Source organism: Fukomys damarensis, unplaced genomic scaffold (assembly GCF_012274545.1).
Source record: "Fukomys damarensis isolate Sample0158 unplaced genomic scaffold, DMR_v1.0_HiC HiC_scaffold_12, whole genome shotgun sequence".
In the NCBI taxonomy this organism is placed as follows: domain Eukaryota; kingdom Metazoa; phylum Chordata; class Mammalia; order Rodentia; family Bathyergidae; genus Fukomys; species Fukomys damarensis.
In genome coordinates, this window is record NW_022900924.1 from 34532777 (window position 1) to 34560483 (window position 27707).

The 27707-nt window shown below is 35.7% G+C and overlaps 1 protein-coding gene across 7 annotated transcripts in view; it reads left to right on the forward strand.

The window, feature by feature from the left end:
* The window catches only part of Nlgn1 (neuroligin 1), an 818097-nt gene that overhangs the window by 176219 nt on the left and 614171 nt on the right, over positions 1-27707 (forward strand). For 6 of the 7 annotated variants that reach the window (XM_033762527.1, XM_033762526.1, XM_033762524.1 and 3 more), the window contains exon 2: positions 3881-4691. In XM_033762527.1, the coding sequence (XP_033618418.1) occupies positions 4199-4691 (493 nt within the window). In that variant the 5' untranslated portion in view covers positions 3881-4198. Of the gene's footprint in view, positions 1-3880; positions 4692-5129; positions 5190-27707 lie in introns of all 7 variants that reach the window. The other variant, XM_033762525.1, reaches the window with a different exon arrangement.

Consider the following 27707-nt stretch of genomic DNA (forward strand, 5'->3'; position numbering starts at 1 on the left):
AAAAAAAAAAAAAAAAAAAAAAAAAGCGAAAACAAAACAAATAAAAACAAACACTAAACACAAAACAGAGGGTAAATAGATAATATTTTTTAGAAGTTTGAGACCTCCTGCTGGATCTCATGTTCCCTCTTCTTGTACTAATGGAACACTTGTCAAATACTATTCTGCATTAGAACCATTTTATGTGACTTACTCCTTTATAATATCACAAGCTACTTGAGAGCAATGAGTGGATTGTATTTATCTTTAAATTCTCCATAACATTTAGCTCTCTAGCTTTCACACTGTAAATTCCCAATAAATATTTGTTAGGAGAATGAAAAACTGGATCAATGTGTCTACTCACTATAATTATCTGATGTCCCACATAGATCCCTCTGCTTTTTTATCAGAGTCATGGAGCAGCAAACTAGTTGAGGGACCAGATATTTTAATGAACTAATGCAAGTAGGATAATACCATTTATCATGGATTTTAAAAAATTACTTATTCTATATTTTATTGCTTAATGGAATCATACATACTTTACTTCAGGGAATGGGGTGATAGAAGAGTCTGTGATCTAGCTCCTTTGACTATGAAGGCAGGGGATACTGATCCTGTGTGACTTGCCTGGATTGATTAGTAGTAGTTTTATGACTAATTGTCTTACTGTCATAATTTAAAAGGATTTAAACTATCAAGTAATACAGAGAATTCATAATAAAGATGTATGTGCATATGTCACTCCACAAAATCAAATGCTAAACTTTGTCAAACTCACTTTAATAATAAATTAATATCGATATGATGTAATTAATTTCTACAATTAATTTCATTCCTTTTCCTTTTTTCCCAGAGGCAACAATTCTCTTGCATAATTTAAAAGGATTTAAACTATCAAGTAATACAGAGAATTCATAATAAAGATGTATGTGCATATGTCACTCCACAAAATCAAATGCTAAACTTTGTCAAACTCACTTTAATAATAAATTAATATCGATATGATGTAATTAATTTCTACAATTAATTTCATTCCTTTTCCTTTTTTCCCAGAGGCAACAATTCTCTTGCACATACACACACACACACACACACATTTATATATACTTATATGTATTTTCATATATAAGCAGTGAATAAAATATAATATTATTTTATATTGTTTGTATACCTTGTTTGGTATACTTTAGCTTTTCTTTAAATAATATTTTACTGTTTTCTAATATTCCACAACTTCTTTTGTTCAAAGTATTTGAGATTTATTCACGCTAATATTTTAGATCTATATGCTTTGTTTTTCCTGACGCAAAATTTCAATTTATGCATATTTTCTCATTCATTTATCAGCATTTGAAAATGGGCATTTGGTTGTTATGGATTTTTTGGTTCCTCCAAAGTAACTAAATCAATATTCAAATCACTGTTTTAACATGATCTTGTACAGTTCTATATATTACTGCACTCACTATAGAACAAAAGTAGTGAACAAAGATCATTTAGAATTCTGTTTCTATACAATTGTCAGAATATTTAACTAGATTCCATATTGTGAGGAAATGGAATATATATGGTGTGTTTGCATTTCCAATGTAAAAACATTAGAATGAAATCATTTGAAAGTGCATGTGAATTGAGAATTTGTGTCCTTAAATAATGAAGAGGACAGTCCTTTGATCACTGGCAATGGGGTCTTGAAAATGCTATCAGTTAGCTAAGTGATTTTGTCGAATATATTCAAACTGTGCCTAATGTCTTCAGGTGTAAAAACAGATAATGAACCCATTTTACAGGATTTTTACAAATGAAATATAAATATATAAAAGCTATTTTTTAGCATATTCTTAGGAAGTATCAGTAAATGGGTAAAAATTTTTCAACAAATGAGAATTTTTATATTTAGGAGCTTTTCTTTTATAATTTCTATAACTGAAATAAGCCATAATTTTACATTAGATTTAAATGATTGTTATTGTTATAATAATGGCTTCTGAAAATCTTTTAGGGCCAACACTTTGGTTTTCCCTATATAACTAAATGTAAAATGGGATATTTTGGTAAACTCTGGAGCTAAAGTTGCAAAAATTGTAAAATGTACTGTCATAAGGAATTCCAATTGCCCTCAATTTGTATCAAAATACCGCATCAGTAAGAAACAAAAGTGTCTTCATTCATCACATAGTTAAGCATTTTTGAGTATAAAAAGGAATTATTTTTTAACAAACAAGGAAGTATTTTTATTACTGTTGAGATTGTATGAAAATGTTTTAAAGATCACTGTACCTAAGAATTATGCTGACTAAAAAGTGATGATGGACATTTTCAAGGCCTCACCATAGAACTCTATTTTAGGAGTCAAAATGGTGGTTTTTAAACAAAAATGGTAAATACAAGAGGTACATAGATGTACCACGGCCCATGACGTTTAACACAAGAATAAGTATAGTACACTCTTTACAGAAATGGCTTTGTGAAGCTAAGTCTGCCACAAATGCTGGAGTTCTAGAACATAAGAAGGAAGCGTCTAAGCCCATCTTTTGTATGTTAACATGCTTTTACAGAAAAAGCATAAAAATTAACAGAGACTGCAGTGTTCTTGAAGAAAGACATTTATCTCTTTATTTCCTTTTGTGGTGGATTGTTCAGAGCTAAAGGAACAACACCAGGCCACAACCAAATCTCCCGCTGTCCTATATAGTTTTCTCAATCTCCTTTTAAATAACACAAAGTCGAGGCAATTTTGCTGCTAGACCAGCACTTCCCAGAAATTTTCCCAAATATGACAGGATAGAACCATCTCTAATACAAATCAACACTATTATTTTCAAAGAAAGCACTTTAAAAGGTTGCTTGAACAAGAAAAGACAAATTTTCTGAGCTGCGTGCTATTTGGCAGTCAACGTGAGATCGCCTGGTGAATAGTACTGCACTGGGTGTTACAACTTATTCTGAGGATTTCAAGTTGAACTGAGTAAACAGTGTTAGATGTTTGATTAGTATTAATATGCAAGATGTCATGATTAGGTATGATTGTTCTTTTAAGTTACTACACTTTAAAAAATTCTCTGATCTCTAACAGTGAGAATAAAACTTGTAATTTAAAGTATATTCAGTTTGACTCAGAAATTCATTTAAACTTTGCAAATTTATTATTAACTAAAATATATAGCTAGCTAATAAAATAATTGTAGTTTGCAAAAATTAGGTCAACTTCTCTCTCTTTTTCAAATTGTGCTGATTGCCATTTCTCTTCTAATTTCTTGAGTTTAAATTTATCATAAGATATTTATGACCAAAATTTTATTCAAACTTTGAGAGATAGTAAGGAACCTGACTTTATGAGGTAGTTATACTTAAATAATCATAGCTTAATCTGCATTAATTTTCACGGTCTCACATACACGGGACTGGAAACCAGTGTGTGTGTGTGTGTGTGTGTGTGTGTGTGTGTGTGTGTGTGTTTCTTATAGATTTTATGTTCCACTAATACAATACAAGTTCTTTTAAAAAAGGTTTTCTGGTATTGAATTCTTATGCTAAGTCTACCTTTTGATTAATCATGTCACATGAAATGATTGAACTATCAATAAAAAGAAATTTTTACACACAATCTTAAGTATTTTCAAAATACTTTACTGTTAAATGCTCCTGAACTATATATTTTGACAAAGTCTGCTTCCACTTAAGCATACATAAAGTCCCAGGCAAATCTCTCAATAATCTAATAATCAGTTATTTTATCTGTCATCTCACATCAAACCATAATTTTTCCACAGTTGTATTTAACTCACCTGGCTCTAGCCACTATTAATGTACTTCCATAGCTTGTAAAAAGTCAAGTTATCACTCTGTCTATTTTAGGTTGTTTGTACTAATGATTTATTTTTATTTTCTCTAGGATATAGACCCACAGCTAACTGGATTTGATTTATAAGAAGGAAATCTGCACTTAATGGCCACTCTGCCACATTGCTACTATGGAAAACAGAATGGTCAATAGGATATGGTCCGATAAATAGTGATGACTGAAAATGCTGCCTCAATACGTGTGAAATCAATGGGAGATACTTGCTGACTGAAGAGCTTTCTGAGCTTTTCTCCAGAAGCTCACCTTTGAAAACGTGGAGGCATAACTAGCACTGTCCAGTATTTCTCAAGTGGATATAAATACATTTGCCTCACTGAAACCAGACAACTAGACAACTAATGTGGGACCATGGCCCTTCCCAGATGCACGTGGCCAAATTATGTTTGGAGAGCAGTGATGGCGTGTTTGGTACACAGGGGATTGGGTGTCTCGTTGACTCTCTGTATGTTGGGAAGTCTGCTTCAGGCTGCCCACGTGCTTTCACAAAAATTGGATGATGTTGACCCACTGGTGACTACCAACTTTGGCAAGATAAGAGGGGTTAAGAAAGAACTCAATAACGAAATTTTGGGGCCTGTTGTTCAGTTTCTTGGGGTTCCATATGCCGCTCCACCAACGGGAGAACATCGTTTTCAGCCTCCGGAGCCACCATCTCCCTGGTCAGATATCAGGAATGCCACTCAATTTGCTCCGGTGTGTCCCCAGAATATTATTGATGGCAGACTGCCAGAAGTCATGCTTCCTGTGTGGTTTACGAATAACTTGGATGTAGTTTCATCATATGTGCAAGACCAGAGCGAAGACTGCCTGTATTTAAACATATATGTCCCAACCGAGGATGGTGAGTTTATTAAAGGAAAAACAGGGAGATATACTTATTTATTTTTTCTATTCTAAGTTCTAACAATATTAATTTATGTGTACTGGTAGCGTGCATGGCTTTTCCTGTTGGCATGTAGACATATTATACATGCTTGCATGCTGCTCCTTTGATTTATGTGTGTCAGTGTATCTATTCCTATTTTTTCCTGTGCCTACTCATTTTCTTTCCTCCACAGCACGTATAATTAGGTAGAAATGGGCTCCTAGTTTCCATTTCCTACCGAATGACTTCTGAGAAGATGCATCAACATTTCCTCATTGCATGTGCAGGCTCAAGGAATCGGGGATCCTTCGCACTCAGTCACTGCAGGAGTGTATTGAGTTAGATAGTGTTGCATGTTCCGGCGGTCTGTGATGGAGCGCCATGTTATTTTCTAGTCTTCTATTCATTTTTCAGTAAAAAGAATATCCAAGGAATGTGCCAGAAAGCCCGGCAAGAAAATATGTAGAAAAGGAGGTATGTATAAAAGTGAAAATTAAAAAAATGGGTTGAAAGCTTACAGAGGAAGATCAAGATACTCTCCCTAAGGATGATTTGCTGATGCTGGGAAGCAAATGGTTAGGTGATTTTTGGACTTTGATTAAGTTTGGCTAGGAATAGAAAGGCAGATAAAGGGAGAGCTGAATAGGTAACTTCAGCAAAGTTCATCGGTGATGCCTTGTGTTTCAGTGCTTGTGGCATCACCAAGAAATAAATCTCTGCTGGAATTTGTTTCCAGAGACAAATATATCAAGGTATCTTCAAGGAACCCTGACAATGCTGCCTTAGCACTTGCTCAATTTTAAGAACTTTAAATTTTCCCGACCAGATGTACACACGTTTCTCTTCAAAATTCTCTTGCATGCACAAGGTCCTGAGTTCAACCCCAGGTACTAAAAAACAAGAAATTCTCAGTTCAGTCACAAATTTTGTTTTTGCTTGTTTATTCTTAGCTCATTCTAAACATCTTGTGAATTTTATCTAAAAAGTAAATGCATCAAATATATTTGACAATCACTATTATTGAGAAGTGGCATTTTTTTCCAGGAGTCTTCATTTTAGGTCTGTGAAGAGAATGAGATTTTTTAGACTTTATGCTAAATATTTACATTCTTAAAATTACTTCGACATTTTTATATTTATGTTAAACAACTTAGAATTTAGGGAAGAACATGATTCAGAAGCTACAATTAAATCAACCTTCAAATCATTCTCTAGCCAGACTGAGCAAACGTAGACAGTGACAGCTGCAAACTTGCATCTGAATGTAGCTTGTCCACACTCCACTTTTATATAATATTCAGTAAATCACTCATAGGAGAGTATGGATTTCTATGGCAGTAAATCATCTACAAGCTATTTTGACCTTATTCATAACTTTACAGAATTTCCAATCTTCACACAGAAGTCATATTAATATTCCAGGGCTGCACATTCTATCTCTCTAACGCACTTCTAATCTCCTGACTGGACCAAGTCAGATTTCATTATAGCATCCTTGTGGGGCTGGGAGTGTCTAAACTGTTCTGTTTTACTGTGACTGCATTATATGGAACACACTTCCTCATATAATATTCTCAACTATGGATCAAAACTATTTCGTTAAATTGACTCTTTTCTAACATTTCTTGGTGATACTGGTAGGAGGGAACAACTTTTATTTGTCTTACTGATGCTAGAGTTCTGGTTAAAAGCACAATGTACATACAGAGATAAATATCAAAGACATGAGGGTGTTTTTGAACAACTAAAAAAGTCTCTTGTTTTTCCCAAAATGAGAATAACTGCAGTAATTTACATGCCTTCAACTAATATGCAATACAGCAGTGGTTATTATTATGCAGCTTATCAAGTATGTGTAATTAGCTAAGTGACTTTCACCTCCTATCACAACAATGTTGATTCACAAAGTCATAAATAAAGATGCTATTGAAGAATGCATAATAGAGTACAATGCATAAAAATACCTGTGATCCAGAAACTATAGATAAAGTCACCAAAAGGTAAGACAGTAAAATAGTAAGTGACCTTTGACCCATACATCTTCAGAGAGACAATAATTTATTAGAAATGTATTTTTCGTTGTTCTTCGGATAAAATAGTTGGCAAAGATGTAAGCAGACTGTACTATTTAGCATGGCAAAGTTTGAACTGATTTGCAATTGGAGTGAGAACAGCATCTATAGATCCTATTTGATGATTCTATCGTGCTTTTTCATACTCTTAATTAAGCATTCTTTAGTATTTTGCTTGGGAATTTAATATATCCTATTATTAAATAAATTCACATTTATCTCTTGGTACATTACAAAAAGTATATGAGTATGATTTTTCTCTATAAATCGTAGTTTTTGAATAAATAAATAAAAAATTTAGATGTCTACTTTTAAATATAGCAGTTAAACTTTTCTTCCCAAACCTTTGACTCTTTTTCCTTCTCTAACAGGAAGGGTCTAGTTTGGTCACTTCAAATAATCATTATTATCTTGGCTCTAGAAGTTACTAGCCATTTCAAATTTATTTATACCCATACTAACAAATACTACACACTGACTGTATGTTCTATAGCAGAGTTTCAATGTTTTACAAATGGTGGTTCAGAAACTGTGAAAGTAGTTGTGTTGTCCTTTTTCTAGGTGTTAATGAAATACTGGCTTGCCATTATTTACCTTTGTTTTTTGTAAGTGTTTACAGTCATTTGTAGAGGCAGATGGACTCCTGTTCTGGTGCCAAGTACACTATAGTCTGTGCATACTGTATTCATTCAGAAGTATTTCCTAATTGCCAATTATAAGCCATGTTGTATTCAAGGGAGGCAGTAATGAATGAGCCAGAGATTTCTCTTCTCATAGAACTTACATTCAAGTAATTCTACAAAGAACAACACATTTTCTCCACTTTGAACTGTATAAAAGGAGGAAAATATTTTCCTTCCTACAAGAGATATCATTTTGTAGTTTTTAAACAGAGCTTTTATAATATTTTCTTGTGCATTTGAAGAAAAGAAACACTTTTATCAATAGGCTGCCTCTCATTGTAAAACAGATCCCAGTTGCACATTTTAATCTATCATTTCACATTTCCCAAGATAGTTGTAACCATATGTTAATTACCATCTAAATATTTCTTTAGGGTTTTATCCTTGCAAAATTGAAAAGCACAATGAATGCTTAAAATGAATGACTATCAACATTTGGTAAAAATTGGTCAGATAATATGATAGAAACTGTAGTTGGAAATACTGAACATTTGCACATTAGGTGCTTTGCATTATTTTTCCATTTACTTATCTAATCACCTTTATGGGAAATGTATATTTTTATTTATTTCACAAAAAAGAAAGTAGGCTCTGAGAAGATGGTTATTTTAACCCAGTGTCTACTGATAGTACCAGTAGAGGTAAATACAGCTTTAATTCTTGGCCCTAGTAGGTTTTATTAGGTTGATTTATCTTCTACTGATGATTCTTTAGCATAGTCAGTGATCTCCCTACCCTTACTCCTTCTCTCTTCTCCTGGACTTTTTCTTCTTTTTGCATTCAATATCATGAGTTATTTTCATTCTTTGAACTCACAAAATTTTAGATAGACACAGGGCCAGGGATTTAGCTCATTGGTTCTGCTGCCTGCCTCACAAGTGCAAGGACCCAAGTTTGATCCCCAGTACCAAAATCAATCAATCAATCAATAAATAAAAATAGATAGACCCAGAGCTCACCTTAAAAAGTTGGGTTAGACCAATGCTAGCAACCAATTTCCAAAATTGTGCATATTTTGGAAATAGTACACATATTTTCTTACTGTCCAAATCAAGATTCTAGAACATTCCTCTGGCTGCTGTCAAGGAGTAGCTTTAACTTGCTTAAGTTTCCCTTTGTTTCTCTTCATATTTCCTTGTAAGAGTAGCTAAGAAACATCAGAATGGGCAAGTATTAGGCAGTAAACATGAGAAGGAGGAACAAGGGTCTTGTAGAATCCAGAACACACAATGGCTCCTGGATTCTCTGCACCTGTTGCAGCCTTGTATTTCTCAGAACTTTGACTTTCATTTGCATAGCTTTTCTGAGATGAATGCAGAATTGATTTTATTTTTACAGTTGTGACACATTATTAAACACTTTTTTATTTAACCCAGTTTTGTTACAGATTAAAATCTTTATAGGTGGCTCTGATGTAATTACTACTTTAGCATTTTCTTCCTGATTTTCAAAAATATATTACATTCTTTGCTTAATAGTCTTCACTTGAAGTGGTATTGAACTGATTCAACAACATTTCCACAGATTTAAGGTGTATTTTGTTGTTTGTTTAACATAGGGAATGATAGTTCTCCTAATTAAATATGTATAACAATGAATTCTCTCTGTCTCAATGTGTTTAGGATTTTAAAAGAGGATTATATTCCAAAATGCTCTTTCTTTTGGCTCATATATTTCTAACTAATTTATTTATCAATTTAACAAATATTTATTGAGTTCTTGCTCTGTACTAATTATAGCTCTAGACATGAGACATATATTAGTGAACAAAAGGGAAAACAGTCATTGGTCACTTGAAGCTCATATCCTTGTGCATGGAGGCAGATTTTTAAACACAAGAATCAGCTGACTTGAAATGGTGAAAGAAGGTGAGAAATAAACAAAATATGGAAGATCAGGAATGCAGATGTAGAGTGTGAAGGTAATCTTAAGTAAGATGGTCAGAATAGTTCTTGAGAAAATTCCTGAGGGAATGGAATTGATTTCTGGGGAGAATGCAAAGAGCTAGTGTAAAAACATGAAGGGGCAATTTATCCTGCATATTTAAGTGACAATTAGGAACACAGCTTATCTGGAAAGAAGTAAGAGAAAAGTAGTGAAGGTCATATATTTGTACTCAATTATTCAAATGCCCTTTGGCTGCTGTGTTGAGAGCAGATTATAGGAGAGCATAGAGAAATAGGGAGAGCAAAAAGAACATTTTTCAGGGCAGCAAGACCTGAGCATGGTACTGTTTTGGACCCAAGTAGTATCAGTGGAAGTAGCAGATTCTCCATATGTTTTAAAAATCCTATTTTTGATATGTTTGCTGTGGGATGTAGAAGGATGCTAGATTTTTGGTCTGATCATTTGGAAGAATACATTTGCCTTCAATTAAGGTTGAAAAGTAGCACTATAGAATGGCTTGGGGAATGGCACTGTGGAACAATGATAATTTTAGTTTTTGATGTATTTAATTTGAGATGATGCTTAGACATCCAAGTATAGGTGACAGAAACCAGTATTCTGTGCACATTTCCTGAATCAAGGTCAGGAAAGAGGACTATGTGGAGATAGAAAAAAAATAAAGATTTTAAAGGCATGAGGTTGAGTGAGAATGAAAGGAACCCACTGAAAGTAGAGGGAAAAAAGTGATTTGAGGAATGAATCCATGAGGAAATTCCAACTTTAAGTGGTCTGATAGAAGAGAGGGAAGGGCGATGGATACTGAGATAGAGTTAAATGGGAGATGTGTTAGTCAGCTTTCCATTGCTGTAACAAGCACCTGACATTAAAAAGTTTTAAAGACAAATGTTCATTTGGGTTCATGGTTTCAGTTTATGACTGCTTTGCCCCATTATTTCTGGGTCCCTAATGAAAGAGTGCATCATGGAAGAAGTATATGTTCAAATATCACCTGTTCACTTCATCACAGTTCAGAAGCAAAAGAGACAGAGGAAGAGGTCAGGTCCCCATGTCTCCTTCCACTGAACACCCCCATTATCTAACTTCTAGGAGGTCCCTCCTCCTAAAGTTCCCACCATCTCCCGATAGTACCAATATGGATGTGCAGGTCTGTCATATGGCCTTTGACATACACTTGATACTTAACCATAATAAAAGCTAAATCAAGATTTTTGTTATTGTTGTTAGCCTGGAAGTTAAATGAAAAAAATGCAAGTAAGTAAATACAATGATCAACTCTGCAAATGAATTTCTGTTGGGTGGCAAAGGATCTTATACATTGGAATATATTTAAGTAAGAATACAGAAATATTAGAAGTTCCTGAGCATAAACAATTCATTTAAAAAGTTTAAAAGAGAGTAGGAAAAAATAGGAGTGTGAAAGTAGTACAGTTTGCTTTAGTTAGTGTAAGTTAAGATGCAAGAAATATTTGTATATAATGAGAAAGGAACAAAAAAATAACCCCAAGCTGAAAAACAGACACTTCTTTATTGAGACAAATACTGATTTGTTCTGTTCAAAACATCAAATATTTATTTTAAAATTGTATACATAAAGAAAAATATCATTTAAAATTTTTTTTAAAAAATATGATTTTTATGAAAATAATTTATTATTTTCAATAAAATAATAATAGTCTATTAAAATAATAATAGTCCTCTCAAAGGAAATATAGTTAATTTTCCACCAAAGCTTTGTAAATTCCATTTTGAATTTATAGTCAAGATACTTAGCTTTTTTGGTTCTCCATTTCTGCATCTGTACATGAGAATGATAATCATACAGAATGATGGGATATTAAATAATTGATATGGCCAAAATGCCTAGAACCTAGTAAGAACTCACCAATGTAAATTTGATCTTCATTCCCTTAATATTGCACATCAAATAGACTATTATTATTTTCAAATGCTGGACGTAACTCTTCTGCCAAAAAGTTCTTCAGGTAGTCTTTTAACAAAAGCATGTTTTAATAAAAAGTGTTTTAAAAATTATGACTAGTTACAGAGCATTATAGGATATTAGAGAATGTAGAAAAAAAGATTGGAGAATTTCTGGCATAACTTTCATGAGTAAGTAAGAAAAATGGAATTTAACACAAAATTGGGAGTTTGGGATTTAAAATAGCATGAGTATGTAATTTATTTTTTTTTACTAGTATATATTTATAACACATGATGTTTCCATTCCTTGTGTGGAGATGGTATGTGGACATAACACATCTTAATACCTTTTTTTCATGCCCTGTCCTTCTGATTTATCCCCTCTCTGTCCATCTCTAGAAAGAAGTTTTAAATAACATATTGCAGGATAGAGATGGTGGGATTTCACTCTCATTTAATAATTATTTCTATTTTAATCTTTTGATGTGCAATATTAAGGGAATGAAGATCAAATTTACATTGGTGAGTTCTTACTAGGTTCTAGGCATTTTGACCATATCAATTATTTAATATCCCATCATTCTGTATGATTATCACTCTCATGTACAGATGCAGAAATGGAGAACCAAAAAAGCTAAGTATCTTGACTATAAATTCAAAATGGAATTTACAAAGCTTTGGTGGAAAATTAACTATATTTCCTTTGAGAGGACTACTTTACAATGGAGGAAATAAACCAAAACAACAGAAATAGAGCAATAGTAACAAAACAGTCCCGTTTATTTAGCTTCTTAGAACAAAAGAAAATGAAATTGGTGGCCAATTTGTTAGTAGAAAAAGCACCTCATATTGAAATAACTGCAACATCTGGTTCATTTTGGGTCTGAAGATGAATGGTAAAACAGATTGAACCAGAGATTTGATTTCATATTTGAATTAGTAGCTATGGACACATGTGGTTAAATCTTCTGAAAGCTGAACAGTTTAAGTTGGAACTCAGAAATGAAGTAGAGCTAAAGGGCTGTAAAATTTTAAAAGAACAACATCAATTGTTCCATTGTTTACTGACAGGCAGAGAGAGTTCTTTGAAGCAGATGATTAAAAGACGGTTAAGGGTGTCCAAATCAATTTTTCCAAAGAATTTTTTTTTCTTATAGAAAAAGAAGTTGAAGTTGAAAATTTTTAAGACTTGTGCTATCATACTATAATATAAATCTTTTGTAGAAGCTGCTATCTTTGCTCCTATCCTATTGAATACCTTTCCCTTCACTACTGTTTTCATAGGTAGAACATACTGTGAGCTTAATGAATATGATACAGTCATTGCTTTAACTGAATTCTATGGTATTTACCATGACAGATTTATTGATAATTTTTCTTGACCCTTAATATTTTTTCTATGAATACTTTTCACACACCCTTCTCTCCCCACACACACCATAATTGTACATACTAAAAAAGATTAAGCCATTGTCAAAAAGCACACGACATGTAAATTTTGTAACAACACATAAACTCATTCTAGGTTTAATAACCTTAAACTTTGGACTAGATATGGAAGCATGATTTCTAATAAAATTTCTTCATTTAGATCACATTTATTTTTAACTGATATATAAATGAAACGTTGTACATATTAAGGCTGTAATAGATGATTTGATGCATATATCATTGAGTAATGTTTAAGTCACATTCAATATATCTGTATCCTCAAATGTTCTCCATTGCTTTATGGTGAAAACATTCAGATTCCTTTCACAGAGATTTTTTTTATTGCTGTGTGGTTGATAATTGCTATCTGTAACACTATAGTGTAACAGCAACTTTCAACTTCTTCTTTTTATACTATTTTTAAGATAATTACCAATTTTATAACATACTATTCTTTTGTGTTTCACAAACTTATACAATTATATTTGTAACTATATATTTTTTTTAATTTTATTGAGTTTATTGGTACATTTCAGGGATACAGTACAGTTACATTCATTGTTGGGATCTTGTACCTCTACATGACAAGTCTTGATTCTCATTTTTTCCCCTTACCTCTGCCCTCCCTTCACCCCCTCCTCCCCTCCCCATCTACAAACACTTTATTTCCATCTTTTCATTATCTCACATTTTTTTCTTTTCCCTTTTTGTTCTTCCCCTATGCATCACACCTTCCCTACACCTTTAGCTCCTTTCTTCAAATTTCTAAATGTCAGTAATCTTATTAGAATCTTATGCATTGTTGCAGAATATTCACACCAGGGAAACTATTTGGTATTTACACATGTGTGACTTATTTATTTCACTTAGGAGTATATCTTCAATATGTATCCATTTTCCTATGAATGAATCTATTCTCTCGCTCTTTATGGCTGAGTAATATTCCATTTTATAGAAAAACCACAACTTCTTTATCCAGTTTCCAACGGATGGGCAAATAGGTTGTTTCCAAGATTTAGCTATTACAAACTGTGCCGCTATAAACATGGGTGCACATACTTCTCTGTGATATGATTCTTTTAGTTCTCTTGGAAAGATACCCAACAGAGGGATGGCTGGGTCAAATGGAACCTCCAGTCCAAGCTCTTTGAGGTATCTCCATATTGATTTCCATAGTGGTTGCACTAGTCTGCACTCCCACCAACAATGGAGGAGGGTTCCTTTCTCCCCACAACCCCGCCAACATTTGTTATTGTGTGATTTCTTGATAGCAGCCATTCTTTGTGGGGTGAGGTGGAATCTCAGTGTTGTTTTCATCTGCATCTCTCGAATGACCAGTGATGTGGAACATTTTTTCATATATTTTCTTGCTGCTTTCACTTCTTTGTATGAGAAATGTCTGTTCATTTCGGATGCCCATTTTTGGATCGGGTCTTTATATTTGGGGGGACTGATTGTTTTGAGTTCTTTATATATCCTTGATAATAGTCCTTTGTCTGAGGTACAGCTGGTAAAAATTTTTTCCCACATTGTAGATTGTCTCTTAGTTCTGCTAATGGTTTCTTTTGAAGTACAGAAGCTTTTTAGTAAGATGAGATCCCAGTTGTTGATTCTTTCTGCTAGTTCCCGTGCTACTGAGGATTTGTTCATAAAGTCTTTTCCTATACCAATGTCTTCCAGAGTTCTGCCTAACTTACCTTCCAGCAAGTTTAATGTTTCTGTTTTAATATTTAGATCTTTAATCCATTTGGATTTTAATTTAGTGCATGGCGAAAGATAAGGGTCTAATTTTAATCTGTGGCAGGTTGACATCCAGTTTTTCCAACACCATTTATTAAAGAGGCTATCTTTCCTCCACTGAGGATGGTCAGCTCCTTTGTCAAAGATGAGGTAGCTGAGTATATCTGCATTTGTTTTTGTGTCTTCCAGTCTGTTCCACTGATCCTCAGGCCTATTTCTTTGCCAGTACCATGCTGTTTTTATCACAGTGGCTTTGTAGTATAGTTTCAAATTGGGAATTGTTACACCTGGTGCCATGTGACTGTTGCCTATAATGGCTTTTGCTATTCTAGGTCTCTTGTGGTTCCAAATGAATTTTTGGATTCTTTTTTCTAGTTCTGTGAAATATAGTGTTGGAATTTCACTTGGCATTACATTGAATGTATATAGCAGTTTTGGTAGTATGGCCATTTTACAAGCAACTTTTTAGATTCATGTGATGCTGGTCTTTATGGGATGGGTTGATCATCACATAGCCATTTGTAAATGGACAGGGAAGTTGCCTGACCTTCCTGCCCAGGGCTGCCATAGCTAACTTGTGTCTGATTGAATTTATTTACCAGTAGTACTTTCTGAGGGCTGTGAGGGAAAATTGGTGCTAGGACTCCCTGCTTGATTGTAGATGGCCATCTTCTCCCTACATCTTTTCACATGGTGTTTTCTCTGTATGTGTATGTTTAAATTACCCCTTTTTGATAAGGAAATGTATTCTACTAGATTAGAAACCAAGCTGCTGACCTCATCTTGACTAATTACTAAATAATCTTGGCTTCAGTTCTCGCATTCAAGTCAGTCTGCACACATGAAAACTGAGTGTCCCATGTACAAGTATCACACTGATGTCACATATGTTTTGTTTTCCTGTCCTTTGTTATAGTGCACAGCTGACAACTTTTTGGTTTTCTTGTCATAGTAAGTCTTTGTGATCTTGCACCTGCCTGTTGACCTGTGAACTCAGCAATGTGCTTCCCAATTTCTTTTTTGCTTAGTTCTCTGGGAAGAAATACTTTGTTCTTCTCTTCCAAATGATCTCTTATGAGTTCCAATCCAAATCCTCTAAGAAAATTTCTCTATTTCTCCATGGATGTTTCATACTTTTGTAAACTGTCAGACTATTCACTCCATACATATTTAGGACAGAGTAGAACACAACCATCAGCCAAAGCTTTGTGTTTTGAGTTACATCATAGTTGCTCTATAACTCATCAACCACATCTATTCCATCTTTGGTTTTGTTTTAAAAAGTCACCATCTCAGGCTTCACGTTTGTCAAGGTTTCTATGTAGATTTTTCCATCATAGAGAAATGTTGACATTAGCAATTCCTCTTTGATTTTCTTTGCCACATATAAAGACAATGTCATATCTTTCTGAATTCCAAAGACTGTATTATATAATTATTTGCTTTGAAATTACAAAATTTCATTGGGAATTTCTGCTTTGTTCCTTCACTGGTCAACTTGTGCTCTGTCAGCAAGTGTAACATCAGTCAGAAACTGGTAAGCCAACTGTCGAAACTCACATTCCAATTATTTTGTGAGGTGGGAGCAACTGTCGGTCCACAACATCATTTGCTTCATTACTATACAAATAAATACCTGGTGGCTGGATTCCAGGATAAATTTCTAAATTGAAAGTATATGTCTTTGTGTGTAGAAGAACATTTATTTTTATTCTGTATCTTGAAGGTTTTTTTTTTTTTTTTGCATATACTGGCTAAAGCTACAGCAATCAGGTTTACATGTGTCATTGTACTGAATTGAGCTACTTCAACAAGAAAAAGAAAAAGAAAACTTTTTAAAAAACCAATCCTATATGCAAGAAATGCAACAACGAGCATTTCACGGGTAAAATTCACCTGTTGTGGTTCCTTAGCCAAGTGGGAATGCACGGATGGGTTCCTGTGTTCCCCAGGCAGTTACTGTAAGCCACGACCCAATTCCACTGTGGCAAATTAGGTTTTTGCAGAACAGAAGAATAGTGTGGTTGTATTTTGCCTTTGTGATGGATGCTCAGGGATGCATATGCAATGCATGGAGCGCTGTGTGTATAAAACTCTCAAACTACACTTTTGTGAAGGCGAACACATCTTGCCCTTCATTTTACCAAGTGGGTGAAGACAAAGGATGTACTTCCTATATCCCTTAGGTGCAGCTACTAAGATTCACAGCTGGCTACCATTATGCTAAAGTACACAATTTCATTAGAAAAGTATAGAATGTGTTCTGGTAATCCACAGTAATGCAAGTTAAATAACTTGTCCAAAGGCACATTACTGTTAAGAGTGCTAAGACTCCCATTTAAATCAAAACTCAATTTCATGTGATACTTCCCTTTTCCACAATATTCAGCCTGACAGCATATATTCTTTCTGTTTTACTAAGAGGTTTCTTTAATTTGCTTTGAACTATTTTTTCTATTACCATAAGGTACAATATATTAATATGTTTGCTTTTAAATATCCAATGTTTGATTTTGCGTGGACAAAATTATTCACATTTTTTATACTTCTTGAATTTTAAACATTTTATCCAGATGGTTGTTTACATGCAAATATAGTTATAGTAGAAATTAGGAACCTATCAATGTAAAACTCTAGTAGCATTAACTTTCAGTTCTTTTTCACTTGTCACAATTATGTAATTGGGCAGAGTTCTTTGTAAAATAACTTTTAATTTAAGCCCTACTTCTTTGTTTACTGTAACCCTACTCAACTAGTATCTAGGAAGTGATAGCATTAGAAAAATCCATTATAGCCTATAATTTTCCTTAAAGTGTATATAATTTTGGAAAAATCAGATTTAATCTGTCTCTAGAGAAAATCTTAATAGGAGGATCTGGGGTCACTGTTAATGAAATTATATGTTTCAAAAGTTAAAAATTCTTTTAATCAGCAATAGTCCAAATTGTCTACTCTCAGTGTCATTTCTAAAGGAAAATGTCTTTAGTCTTCTCTCTTTCACTTTCATTTGAGGCAAGTCTCTTCTGAATAGTTACATTAAAAAAAAAAAAAAAAAAAAAAAAAAAAAAGCTAAGTATGGTGGCGCTGGCCTGAAATCCCAGCACTCTGGAGGTTGAGGCAAGAGGATCGCTGTGAGTTTGAGACCAGCCTGAGCTACACAGTGAGTTCCAGGTCAGTCTCAACTACACAGTGAGACCCTGTCTCAAAACCAAACAAAACAAAACAAATGGCAGAGCATCTCCCAGCATTAGAAAAATGCTATAAAACCTTCCTTTACTTTTTTTTTTTCTCTCAGGAAAGAATTTCCACTCTGTTCTCACCAAAACCTTTGAGATTCTCCTTTTGTGATCTGTCTTCTTTCCCAGTTCTTCCCTGTGGGAAGTGAAAGAGAAAGGAGAGAGTTTGGGTGGGGTAAGTGTGAACAACTCAGGGATGAAACGGGACAAAAAGCATGACTTTATCATGTAACGGGTTGTAACGGGTTGCTACGGGTTACCTATAGCTGGTCCCAGGAAAGTAAGAAGGAGCCCATGTTATTAAGAACATGTTTATTCTTTCAAATTTGGACTTCTACACCTTTCAGAAACACATATGTACCTGAGGTGGGGGCTCTTGGAAAGAGGAACCCCTTGAGCTGGCTCTAATTCCTTTCCTTCTAGGTTCCACTCACTGTCTTCCTCAGCTGGTCACTTTCCTGAGAGTGAGCAGATCAGACTTCATTATGAGGCTCTACGCTTTCATCAAGAAGAATTTTGCTGTCCTTCTAGATACTCAGGAAGGTGGGTCAAGGGGAGTTTGACCCTGTATCAAAATAAAATGTGACATAGCGGCCAAGGATGAATCTCAGTAGTAGAGCCAACCCAACCACATCCCAAGGTTCTGGAACTGCCCTACACTAGGCAACCATGTGGTCTGGCAGGCATTCTTTGAGTCCCCACCATCACCCACATTCACATTTACACACCCCTACACGTACACAGTACTAGGACAGCCGAGGTCCTATCTCTTACACATAGCCTCCATCTTGAATGGTAAGACTTCACTTCTTTTAAAGGAAGGAAATGGTAATGTTTAGAAGTCATGTATTTAGGGGATTAAGTTGGTTTCAATTCGTGCATTTATGTTTGAATTTGTAGGAGAACTTGCTATCTTTAATGACCACTTAAATTTTTTATATTTCAATAGATTCTGAGTTGGCAGGGATGAGATTATTTTTTCCTTGTTTTTATTTCAGGGAGACCATTGAATGTATGTGTGCATGAGGTTTAGCAAAGCACATTCTAAGGGGAGAAAACTGTGAAGCCATGTGTAATGTTCACTGGAGCCTCAGATTGTTATTAAGTAGAAAACTTGGCAATCAGAAGGACTTTTACTTATTGATGATCATACTTGCTGGTGTCAATACTTTATTGGCTCTGCTCTGTGTCTTGACGATGCTGCCTCAGTTTCCCTATCCTAGCTCTTCTCCCCGTATCACTCAGCCAAAGCTTTGGTGGACAAATCCCACCTATCTAACACTGTTAGACACTGTCACGGTCAGGTCGTGTTCTTGGTCCTCAGCAAGGTTATATTAAAATTATATGCTGCCAGTACCAGGAAACAGGATATTTCTGTTGATGTCCTCATCAATATTACCAAGTAAAGGAATGCTTCATACGTATTACAATTACAAAACCAAATGAGGGAATAACTGCTTCAGTGAAGGAATAAAAAAAAGCTAATGATGCTGATATTTGGCACTGGCTTCCCTATAATAAAACATTTAATTAAGTCTTTAAATGTGTATGGAGCACAAAATATGCACATCAGAATAAAACATATCAGGCATATCCAAAACTGTAATTATAGCAGCCCTTTTGCCTGAGCCCACCTTAGTTGCTCTGCCAAAAAACATTGATTTAAAACTTTTTATCCATCTGTTAAAAAAAAAAAAAAAAAAAACTATATTGTACCTGCCCAAAGCTCTAAAGCTCAGAATTCTTTGGCTACTGATACAGCAGCTGCTGAAATCCTGATTATAGATTTTGCTTCCAGAGGTAAATTAACAGCTGCTGCTCTCCAGTCCTTTCCTCACTGTTTTGCAGAACCCTGGGGTAGACCCCAAAGATACTGAGATAAAAAATGCTCTGAAGAGCTACCAGCAGGAGACCTCACTATCTCAAGGGACAGGCAGAGACAAAAAGAGCAAATGATAATGTGGTCAGGGCCAGAGGAACAGAAGAAAGAGGCCACCATGGGAACACATGAGAGGGGTGTCTGACTTTGAGTTGCTTTGACAAAGAAATGTGTCCCTAAAATGCACACTCACTGGAGGCTTCAGAGGCTGGCACGCTGTGTTGGGACCACTTCACTGAGTAACTCCAGGTTAGAATGTTTGGAGCACCTATTTAAGATATTCGTTTCCTCATTTGTTCCTGGGTGTATATGTGTATATGTTTATTCCCATAGGTTCCCTAATTTCTCCCAGCATCAGTTATACTCTCTTGATGCTTTCACCTTGCTAGGCTTTAAAAAAAACTCCCTATGAGCTACTGAAATCTGCCATGAGTTAGAAAATGTCGCATCCATTCTTAAAAAAAAAAAAAAGATTTTTTTTGCCAGGATCAAAATGAAAATCTCCACAATGTGTAACCCTTGGCAATTGAACTGTACAAACGTTGACTGCCCCAGGGGATCTTTTTCCAACTTAGGGTCTGAGGAACAGAGACTGCTGAAGATTTTGCTTTCATGCAAGGTAGGGTTTGACTCATTGTGAATCTTCAGGAGCTAACCCTCCCCCAGTGAGGGGCCTCTCAGGGTGTGTGCAGGTGGCTTCACCTGACCCTTCGGCACCTGCAGACACTATCCTTCCAGCTGGGTGCACACCCCATTGTGTGTCCATTTCTTTACCCTAATCAGCAGCCTCCACCGTTTCTACCTCCAACTACTAAAATAACCTTATAAGAGGTCTTCTTGTTTCCATCCCTGACCCTGAAATTCATTCTACTTAGAAGAGCCACTGTGAACTTTAAATTCTGAAACAGATCTTATCATTTTACACTCAGTACTCTCAGGGGTTCTCTGTTGCTTTTAGCATAAAATAAAACTTTTTTTATTAAGTTTATTGGTACATTTCAGGTACACAATATGATGACACTCGTCATTGGGAATTTGTGCCTTTACATATCTTGGTTCTTCTTCTTCTTTTTTTTTTTTTTTTGCATTCCCCACCTCTCCCTACTTACAAAGACTTTCGTTCTCTGTTTTTTTTCCTTTCATCATATTCATTCCTTTCCCCTTTTCCTCTCCCCCACCCTTTCTGTCTCCCCTTCCCTTTCCCTTTTTGACCTCTCTTCCCTATTTCACATTATCTATTACACATTTTGATCCTCATTTACACTTTCAGTTTCTCACACCAGAGAAACTATTCAGTATTTACAAATGTGTGTCCCATTTATTTCACTTAAGAGTATGGGCTCAATGTGCTGGCCGGGTTGTGGGGAGAAAGGGACACTTCTTCACTGTTGGTGTGAGTCCAGACTGGTGTAACCACTGTGGGAATCCGTATGGAGACACCTCAAAAAACTCGGGTTAGAGGTCCAATTTGACCCAGGTATTCCCCTGCTAGGTGCCTTCCCAAAATAATTAAAAGAATCATACCATAGCAATATATGTGCACCCATTTTATAGCGGCACTGTTTGTAATAGCTAAAATTTGAAAACAGCCCAATTGCCTATCAACTGGTGATTGGATAAAGAAGATGTGTGTGTGTGTGTGTATGTGTGTGTGTGTGTGTTTAATATATAAAATGGAATACTACTCAGCCACAAAGAATGAGAAACTAGAGAGGTTTATAGCTAAATGGATACTCATCAAGGCCACACTCTTAGGTGAAAATAAAGCTTCTTAGCTTGGTCTATGAGGCCCTACGTGATGATTCCTGTCTACCTGTACATTCTCTTTCCACGTCTCCATATCTTCCTTCCACTCTATACCCGAACCATGCTAATCTTCTGATTCCTGTAGTAGCCGAGCTCCACCCTACTTTAGGACCTCTACAGTTAATACTATTTTTTAATTACCTTTAATGTCTAACATATTCCCTTTCCCTTGTGTAGCTATACATCACTCTTTGCTGACCATTCAGTTAAGGTAACCTCATCCTCTTCCTTTGATTATTATTTTCCATTTCTGTTTATTTCCTTCATTATATTTTTATGTCCATATGGAATTTTCTTATGTGCTTAAGAATTATTTATTCTGTCTTCCTCAGAAGGATACTTTGCTTGTTCACCACTTACCCTGCTCTCACAAATGATTCAACAGATATTCACTAAAAACATAAACAGCATTAAGAAACTATGCACTTGGTTGGAAAGAGCCTCCATCTTCCATCATCAGCATTTATTTGAGTGATACTACACATTATCATTCCACACCAGACATAGTAAAATCTGTTCTTTCAGGCTATGTAATCACTATTTGTTTACGGCACAGTGCACCCCAAATGAAGAAAATTCCAAGGCCAACTTCAGAGCTCTTAACTAAGGAATAACAGTGTTCAGTGTCTGACAGATAAAACCTGGACTCTGTTGCAGGGGCCCTGGAGGCCAAGCAACTGCCAACAGCCGAGGCTCTTGGCTCTCAGCCTGTGCATGTAACTGCCAGGCTTATTGCCTCTGAACTGAATTTATATTTTAATACAAGAAGCCAACAATGCATTTGTGTAATAGGAGGACTGAGAATAATTTTCCTTTTCCAGGCGAGACGCCTCATTTTGCCTTCCAAACTTCTATTTTAATTTCCTTTTCCTCAAACCCAATCCCAATTTCCCTACCCTGACAAATACATCTTCTTTTCTAATTATCTTCTCTTCTTTATCCTTGTTCTACAATCCACCTCTGTGATAGGACTCCTTCCTGCTTTCATCAAAGGCATTTTTTTGAGGTTAGGGAAGAGGCAGAAGTATTATTGGATTTATTGAAGAGCAGCCTGACAGCCCCTTCAGTGGCCTTTCCTGGTGTCATTTGGTCTTCTCTTTGTTCAAATCATCATTAAAATATGGATGCGTTCAGCATTATTCTGTTTTGTTGTTGTTGTTGTTGTTGTTGCTCTTTCATTAGATATTAACAACTACAAGATTTCCCAAGAAAAGCCTGAAATCACCTGCAGTGAAGCCAATCAGAGCAATATTATTGTATTCACAGCACCTCAGGCAAAAATGTTAGGAATATGGTTAATGCTAGTGAGAAAAAGAGGCCAGTGGATTTTGTAGTGAATGGAAGTGGAAGAAGAGTATTATTGACCTTGAACATTTCAATGTAGGTCCAAGAGATTGGTCTGACAGAGACTAGATATATATCTCACAATGTAGAACTGATAGAGTTTAGATATTAGAATAGAAAAACTTGTTTCCTGGACTGCAATTGGTGCAGTCAAACCAATGCCTGAGTTTGAAATACCCCACACTTGGCTAAGTAGTGTGTTTTCCTTATCTTGAAGTTCATAATAAGTTGTAGACAACAGATCCTACATTTTGTTTTGCTTTGGCTTCACAAATTATGTTGCCAAGTTTTTTTTTCTGGTTTTGCTAGTATCTCTCCCTACTGAATACCTGTAGATACTCGGATAGTATGAGAAATAACAAAATAGAATGTGTGTGTATTCAATAGTTGTATCAAAACATTCCACTAAAACCCTGAGACTACTTATTTTTGTACTCTGACAGTTCTCTTCATGTTTAAGCAGAACAATGAAAAAAAAAAGAGAGAGAGACATATTGTAACTTGGGAGAAATAAAAAATCTGTTCTCTTATTCTTTATTTCATTTATTTATTTATTCATTATCTGTCCTAACATTTACTGAATGTTCAATAAACCTTAGACACTGAGATTTAAAAGTACCAGGGCATAGTACTTGCCCATAAGGGACAATAAAGCAATGGGTAATAATAGATAGCACTTCCACAATTCCTTGTACATGGCCAGGCATTATTTTAAAGAGTTTATATATTGTTTCATTCTCACCAAAAACTATGTAAGAGTTTTGATTAGTATCTCTTCTTACTGAAGTGAAAGATGAGGTACTTAGTTTAAATAAACTGTTTATCTCCACAGCTGGAAGGTGGCAGATAAGGATTCAAAGCCAGGACATCTAGGGCCTTTCCTTGCACCCTTAGCCACTAGGTTAAAAAAAAGAAATATTAGACGAGCCATGAGAGAAGTAAGTAAACTTCATGCATTGCAGGATGCAGTCCATGGGAGTAAATGAACAGCTCTGTCTTAGGTAGGCGTTGATGAAAAAAGCCAGTGTCATCATAATCATGCCTGAGAGAGACTGGGAAGCAGGAGGAAGGGATGCACTGGGCGGAGTGAGAGATGATTGTGCTAGGGAGAGAACTTCAAGTGATCAGAGTGCTGTGAGATGTGAGCCCAAAACTCCACACAGCATCCGTAGAGTTTTTCTTTGGGTGATAGTAACTTATTGAGGGATTTCCATAAAAGTCGGCATGATGAGATTCTTACTGTTGGATGCTCTCTCTGACCACAACGCAAAGGATGGAATTCAAGGGTGATAAACCACTGCAGAGAATAATTTGCTGTTTCCTGCAACAATGTGTAAGAGACAATGAGGGCCTCACCCAAGGCAATAGTTGAAGGAATAGCTTTATTCTGTAGAAAGGAATAAAAATGAAATGTGAAATATTTAATGATACTTTATAGGGGTTAGATACTGGCTAGTTGCTGGGGAAGGTGAAGGAAGAGATGCAAATAAGGATGACTCTGGGACGTCTCCCTGACCAGGATTCTTCCTGCCCTGCTGCCCTCACAGCCCCTGGTGAGCCTTCTGTGGCATGGCTTCTGCACCAGGACTGAAGAAGGAAATGAAGAATAGAGGCTGAGTCAGAATAAGAATAAAGTTATGTTGGAGAAAGGAGAAATTCTCTAAAACAAAGAATAAAAAGGGGGTACATTTCCAGAAAAGAAATAGGACAAGATGAAAAACCAAACATATTTTTAATCTCCTGTATGCTGCCTATAACATAAATCTCTGGAAAATAATGCCATGCATCTGAATTTGTTTTGCTGATTTAGCTTTTAAAAATGAGAAAGAGAAACGTATGCCAGCCGTGACAAAGAAGGGTGACAAGGAGACAGGAAGGGGTAAAACATCATACCTTTTGGCAAGCTTGAAAATGAGGAGAAAGAAATGCATAGACAGCAATGTACAAACTGTCACCTGGAAAGAAGGCAGAATCATTTTGTCAAATGCGAATTGCTAAAAGAAGCAGACAAATGGATAATTTATGTAGATTTGTGTTAATGACTACACAGTAGAGCATAACTTTTCAGAACACTACTAACTCATAGACTATCTATTGATTAAACTCAACATGCAGCTTTCTAACATTTGGTGAGTCAGGGCTCCTGTTAGGTGATGAACTACAAATCCAGTCGTCCCAATTACTGACAAGCATGGACATACACGTGCTGAACTTTAAGCACCTATGGGCATTTGCGTGCTTGCAATTTAACATAAACACAAATTAAAAATAATCACGTATGTACACCACAAGACTAAGTGAGTTATTGGGGAGGAAGAAGCATTGATGTTCATGAGAATTCAAGGACCCCATGGAGTTGGGGTAAACCCAAGAGTAATAGTTTGGATCATCCTTAAAGGATATAACACAGAGATGCAGGGCTTCTGTTACAAAAATGAAAGTACCACAGTTAGTAAATTCTGAAGGTAGTATGTATCTGGTTATAACTCATGCGTAACATGGAATTGTGATATAATAGCAAAAGGTTTGGAAATTTAAATGGAAAGATTTTAGAGGCAACAAGTACACATTGATGCTTTTGAAGCAAGGGGCTGTGATAACACAAGTATAATTTCAGTAGAGAGGGGGCAAGAAATCCGAAGGACAGAGAAGGACTGAAAGAAAGGACACTGGCTAGGAAGAAATGGCCTTTTAGTCCATATGAAAAGTGGCTGACAATGGGAATAGAAAGATGACGGATTTGAAAGACATTTTAAAGCAGAAATTTACATAAATAGAAGGTGGCTGGGAACGGATGGGGATGTGGACTAAAGAGGCATTGACAGTGAGGACAACAATTTAGAGCCAGAGTGGCTGACAAGCAGATGATGCTCCAAAATATATTTCTCAATCTATTGTAGGGAAAGATAAATTTATAAAATTTTCAGCAAAAATGATGATGTAAGTGAATTTATTAGATTAATATGATCGTTTAAGAAAACTATTTATGATTTTGTTTTGTTTGTTCAAATAAAATATCGACTTTACCAGTTCAAAGAAATGCTATGAAGCATCCTACGTTTGTTTTTTTAACTAGAGAAGAAAAAGGTGATACTACTATTCATTTGATGCTAATATTCCTAATTGCTATCATTTCTGCACTCTACATAGAGCTCTACATTTCCAAAAGAAGAATGATTAGGATACATAACATTTCTCTTTAAAAGGCCATCTTCTGCCATAGACCGTATGGGCATAATTCTCATTGACAAGCCAACACCGAGGAACACGCAAAAGCCCAGTTACACAGGCACAGCCTGTTTTTTGAGCGATTTAACTGTTCTCTCAGATCCTGTATTTGTTTGCAGGGAAGTGAAATGGACCCATATATGTGAGAGCAGCTAAGCCACAGATGGCATTTGCTGTGAGAAGTATACAGATGGCAATCGCAAGGCTTTTTCTTGAGATTCAGACTGAGGATATAGAAAGTGGTACACGAAGTAGAAAATTATCCAAAGCAACAGGAAGAACATCTGGAAGGATCAATGCATAACAGAATGTCCAAATTGCTTATTGATGCTGACCTGCTGGATGAGCAATAATCTGATAAAAAGAAAGAAGGAAGAAAAGCAAACTCATTTTTAGATTTTAGGAAATGAATTTGAGATTACATTTGTCAAGAGATCATACTGACACCAGGATGCATCAGATGAGTGTGGTTTTACTTTATCTTATGTCATGCAAAGGGGAAGCTGGCACACCTATGGCTTTCTGCATTGTTGAGAATGATACAGCACAAATTTTGATAACATATCAACAGTTTTCATAATATAATTCTACTAGGATTGTTACAAATTATTGCAGGCATTTAAAAATTTTTTTAAACAAGACCTATGTTCTTAACTGACTTGATTAGGAAACACATCAAGTCACCATGTTTGCTGCCCAATAACAGATTGCAGGCCTTAGGGAGCCACGTACTGCCTTCCAGATCACTCGCTGATTCACTTCTTCGGTGCACTAACCTGAAAGAGTTAACAGAGCTTTTAAATGTATTGCTTGCACCAGGAGAACCTCAGCTGAATGGGGAACTAGGTTATAACTATTCCTAAAACCAAAAATTAGCAACATCCTGTTTCATCCCAACCTCCATCTATAGCAACATATGTCATTCATTTTTCCCTCACAGTCCACCTTCTACATCTTGTGCATGTTGGTGACTTGCCTCTGAGATGGCCTCTCTATATATCTTAGGAAAAGTTAACCCTGGTGATGATTTGTGTATTCTGTCCTTAAAACCCTCTGTCATGTAATTTAGCAGTACTCATTGCATTCTGACAGCCGTGGAGACTACTTACTCACTGTGTCCTCAGGAAGCTCAGACTGATGAGAAAGTCCTAATAGGCACATGTATAATATTATTTTAAAGCAGTGTGACGATGTTCAGGAAAGAAGGAAAAATGAATTTTGGCGAGTTAAAAGAAAGCAGAGGTGATATTTAATTGTGAATGTGCTCTGGATGAGGTTAGTGTGAAAAAATAAGAAAATGATTGCACTGCATATGATCTTGAATAATAGACGTTTCACGGGTAAATATGAAAGAGGCAAATGTGTGAGAAGAGAGAATACATCGGGCGAATGGATGCTTCTTGGTGGGAGAACAAGGATTGGACCATCCCATGGCTGAAGTTGGGCTGGGAAAGTGGTGATGAGCACCAGGAAGGAAAGATTGATGGGAACATATTGTGAAGGGCTTTGAATGCCAGTGTGAGGATTTCACATTTAATTTGGTAGGCAAAGGGGAGCCACCAGATGTTTGTGCATAAGAGAATGACATGATTAAAACTGTTTTAGGAAGGTTAATTTGGCAGTTGTCTTTACTTAGATTGATGTTGCAAGAGGCTGGGGCTTGGAAAAAAAGTAGCTTGTAGGCTTTTGCAATTGTGTCATCTGACAGGAAGTTGATTAGAAGTGTTTAAACATTATACATATTT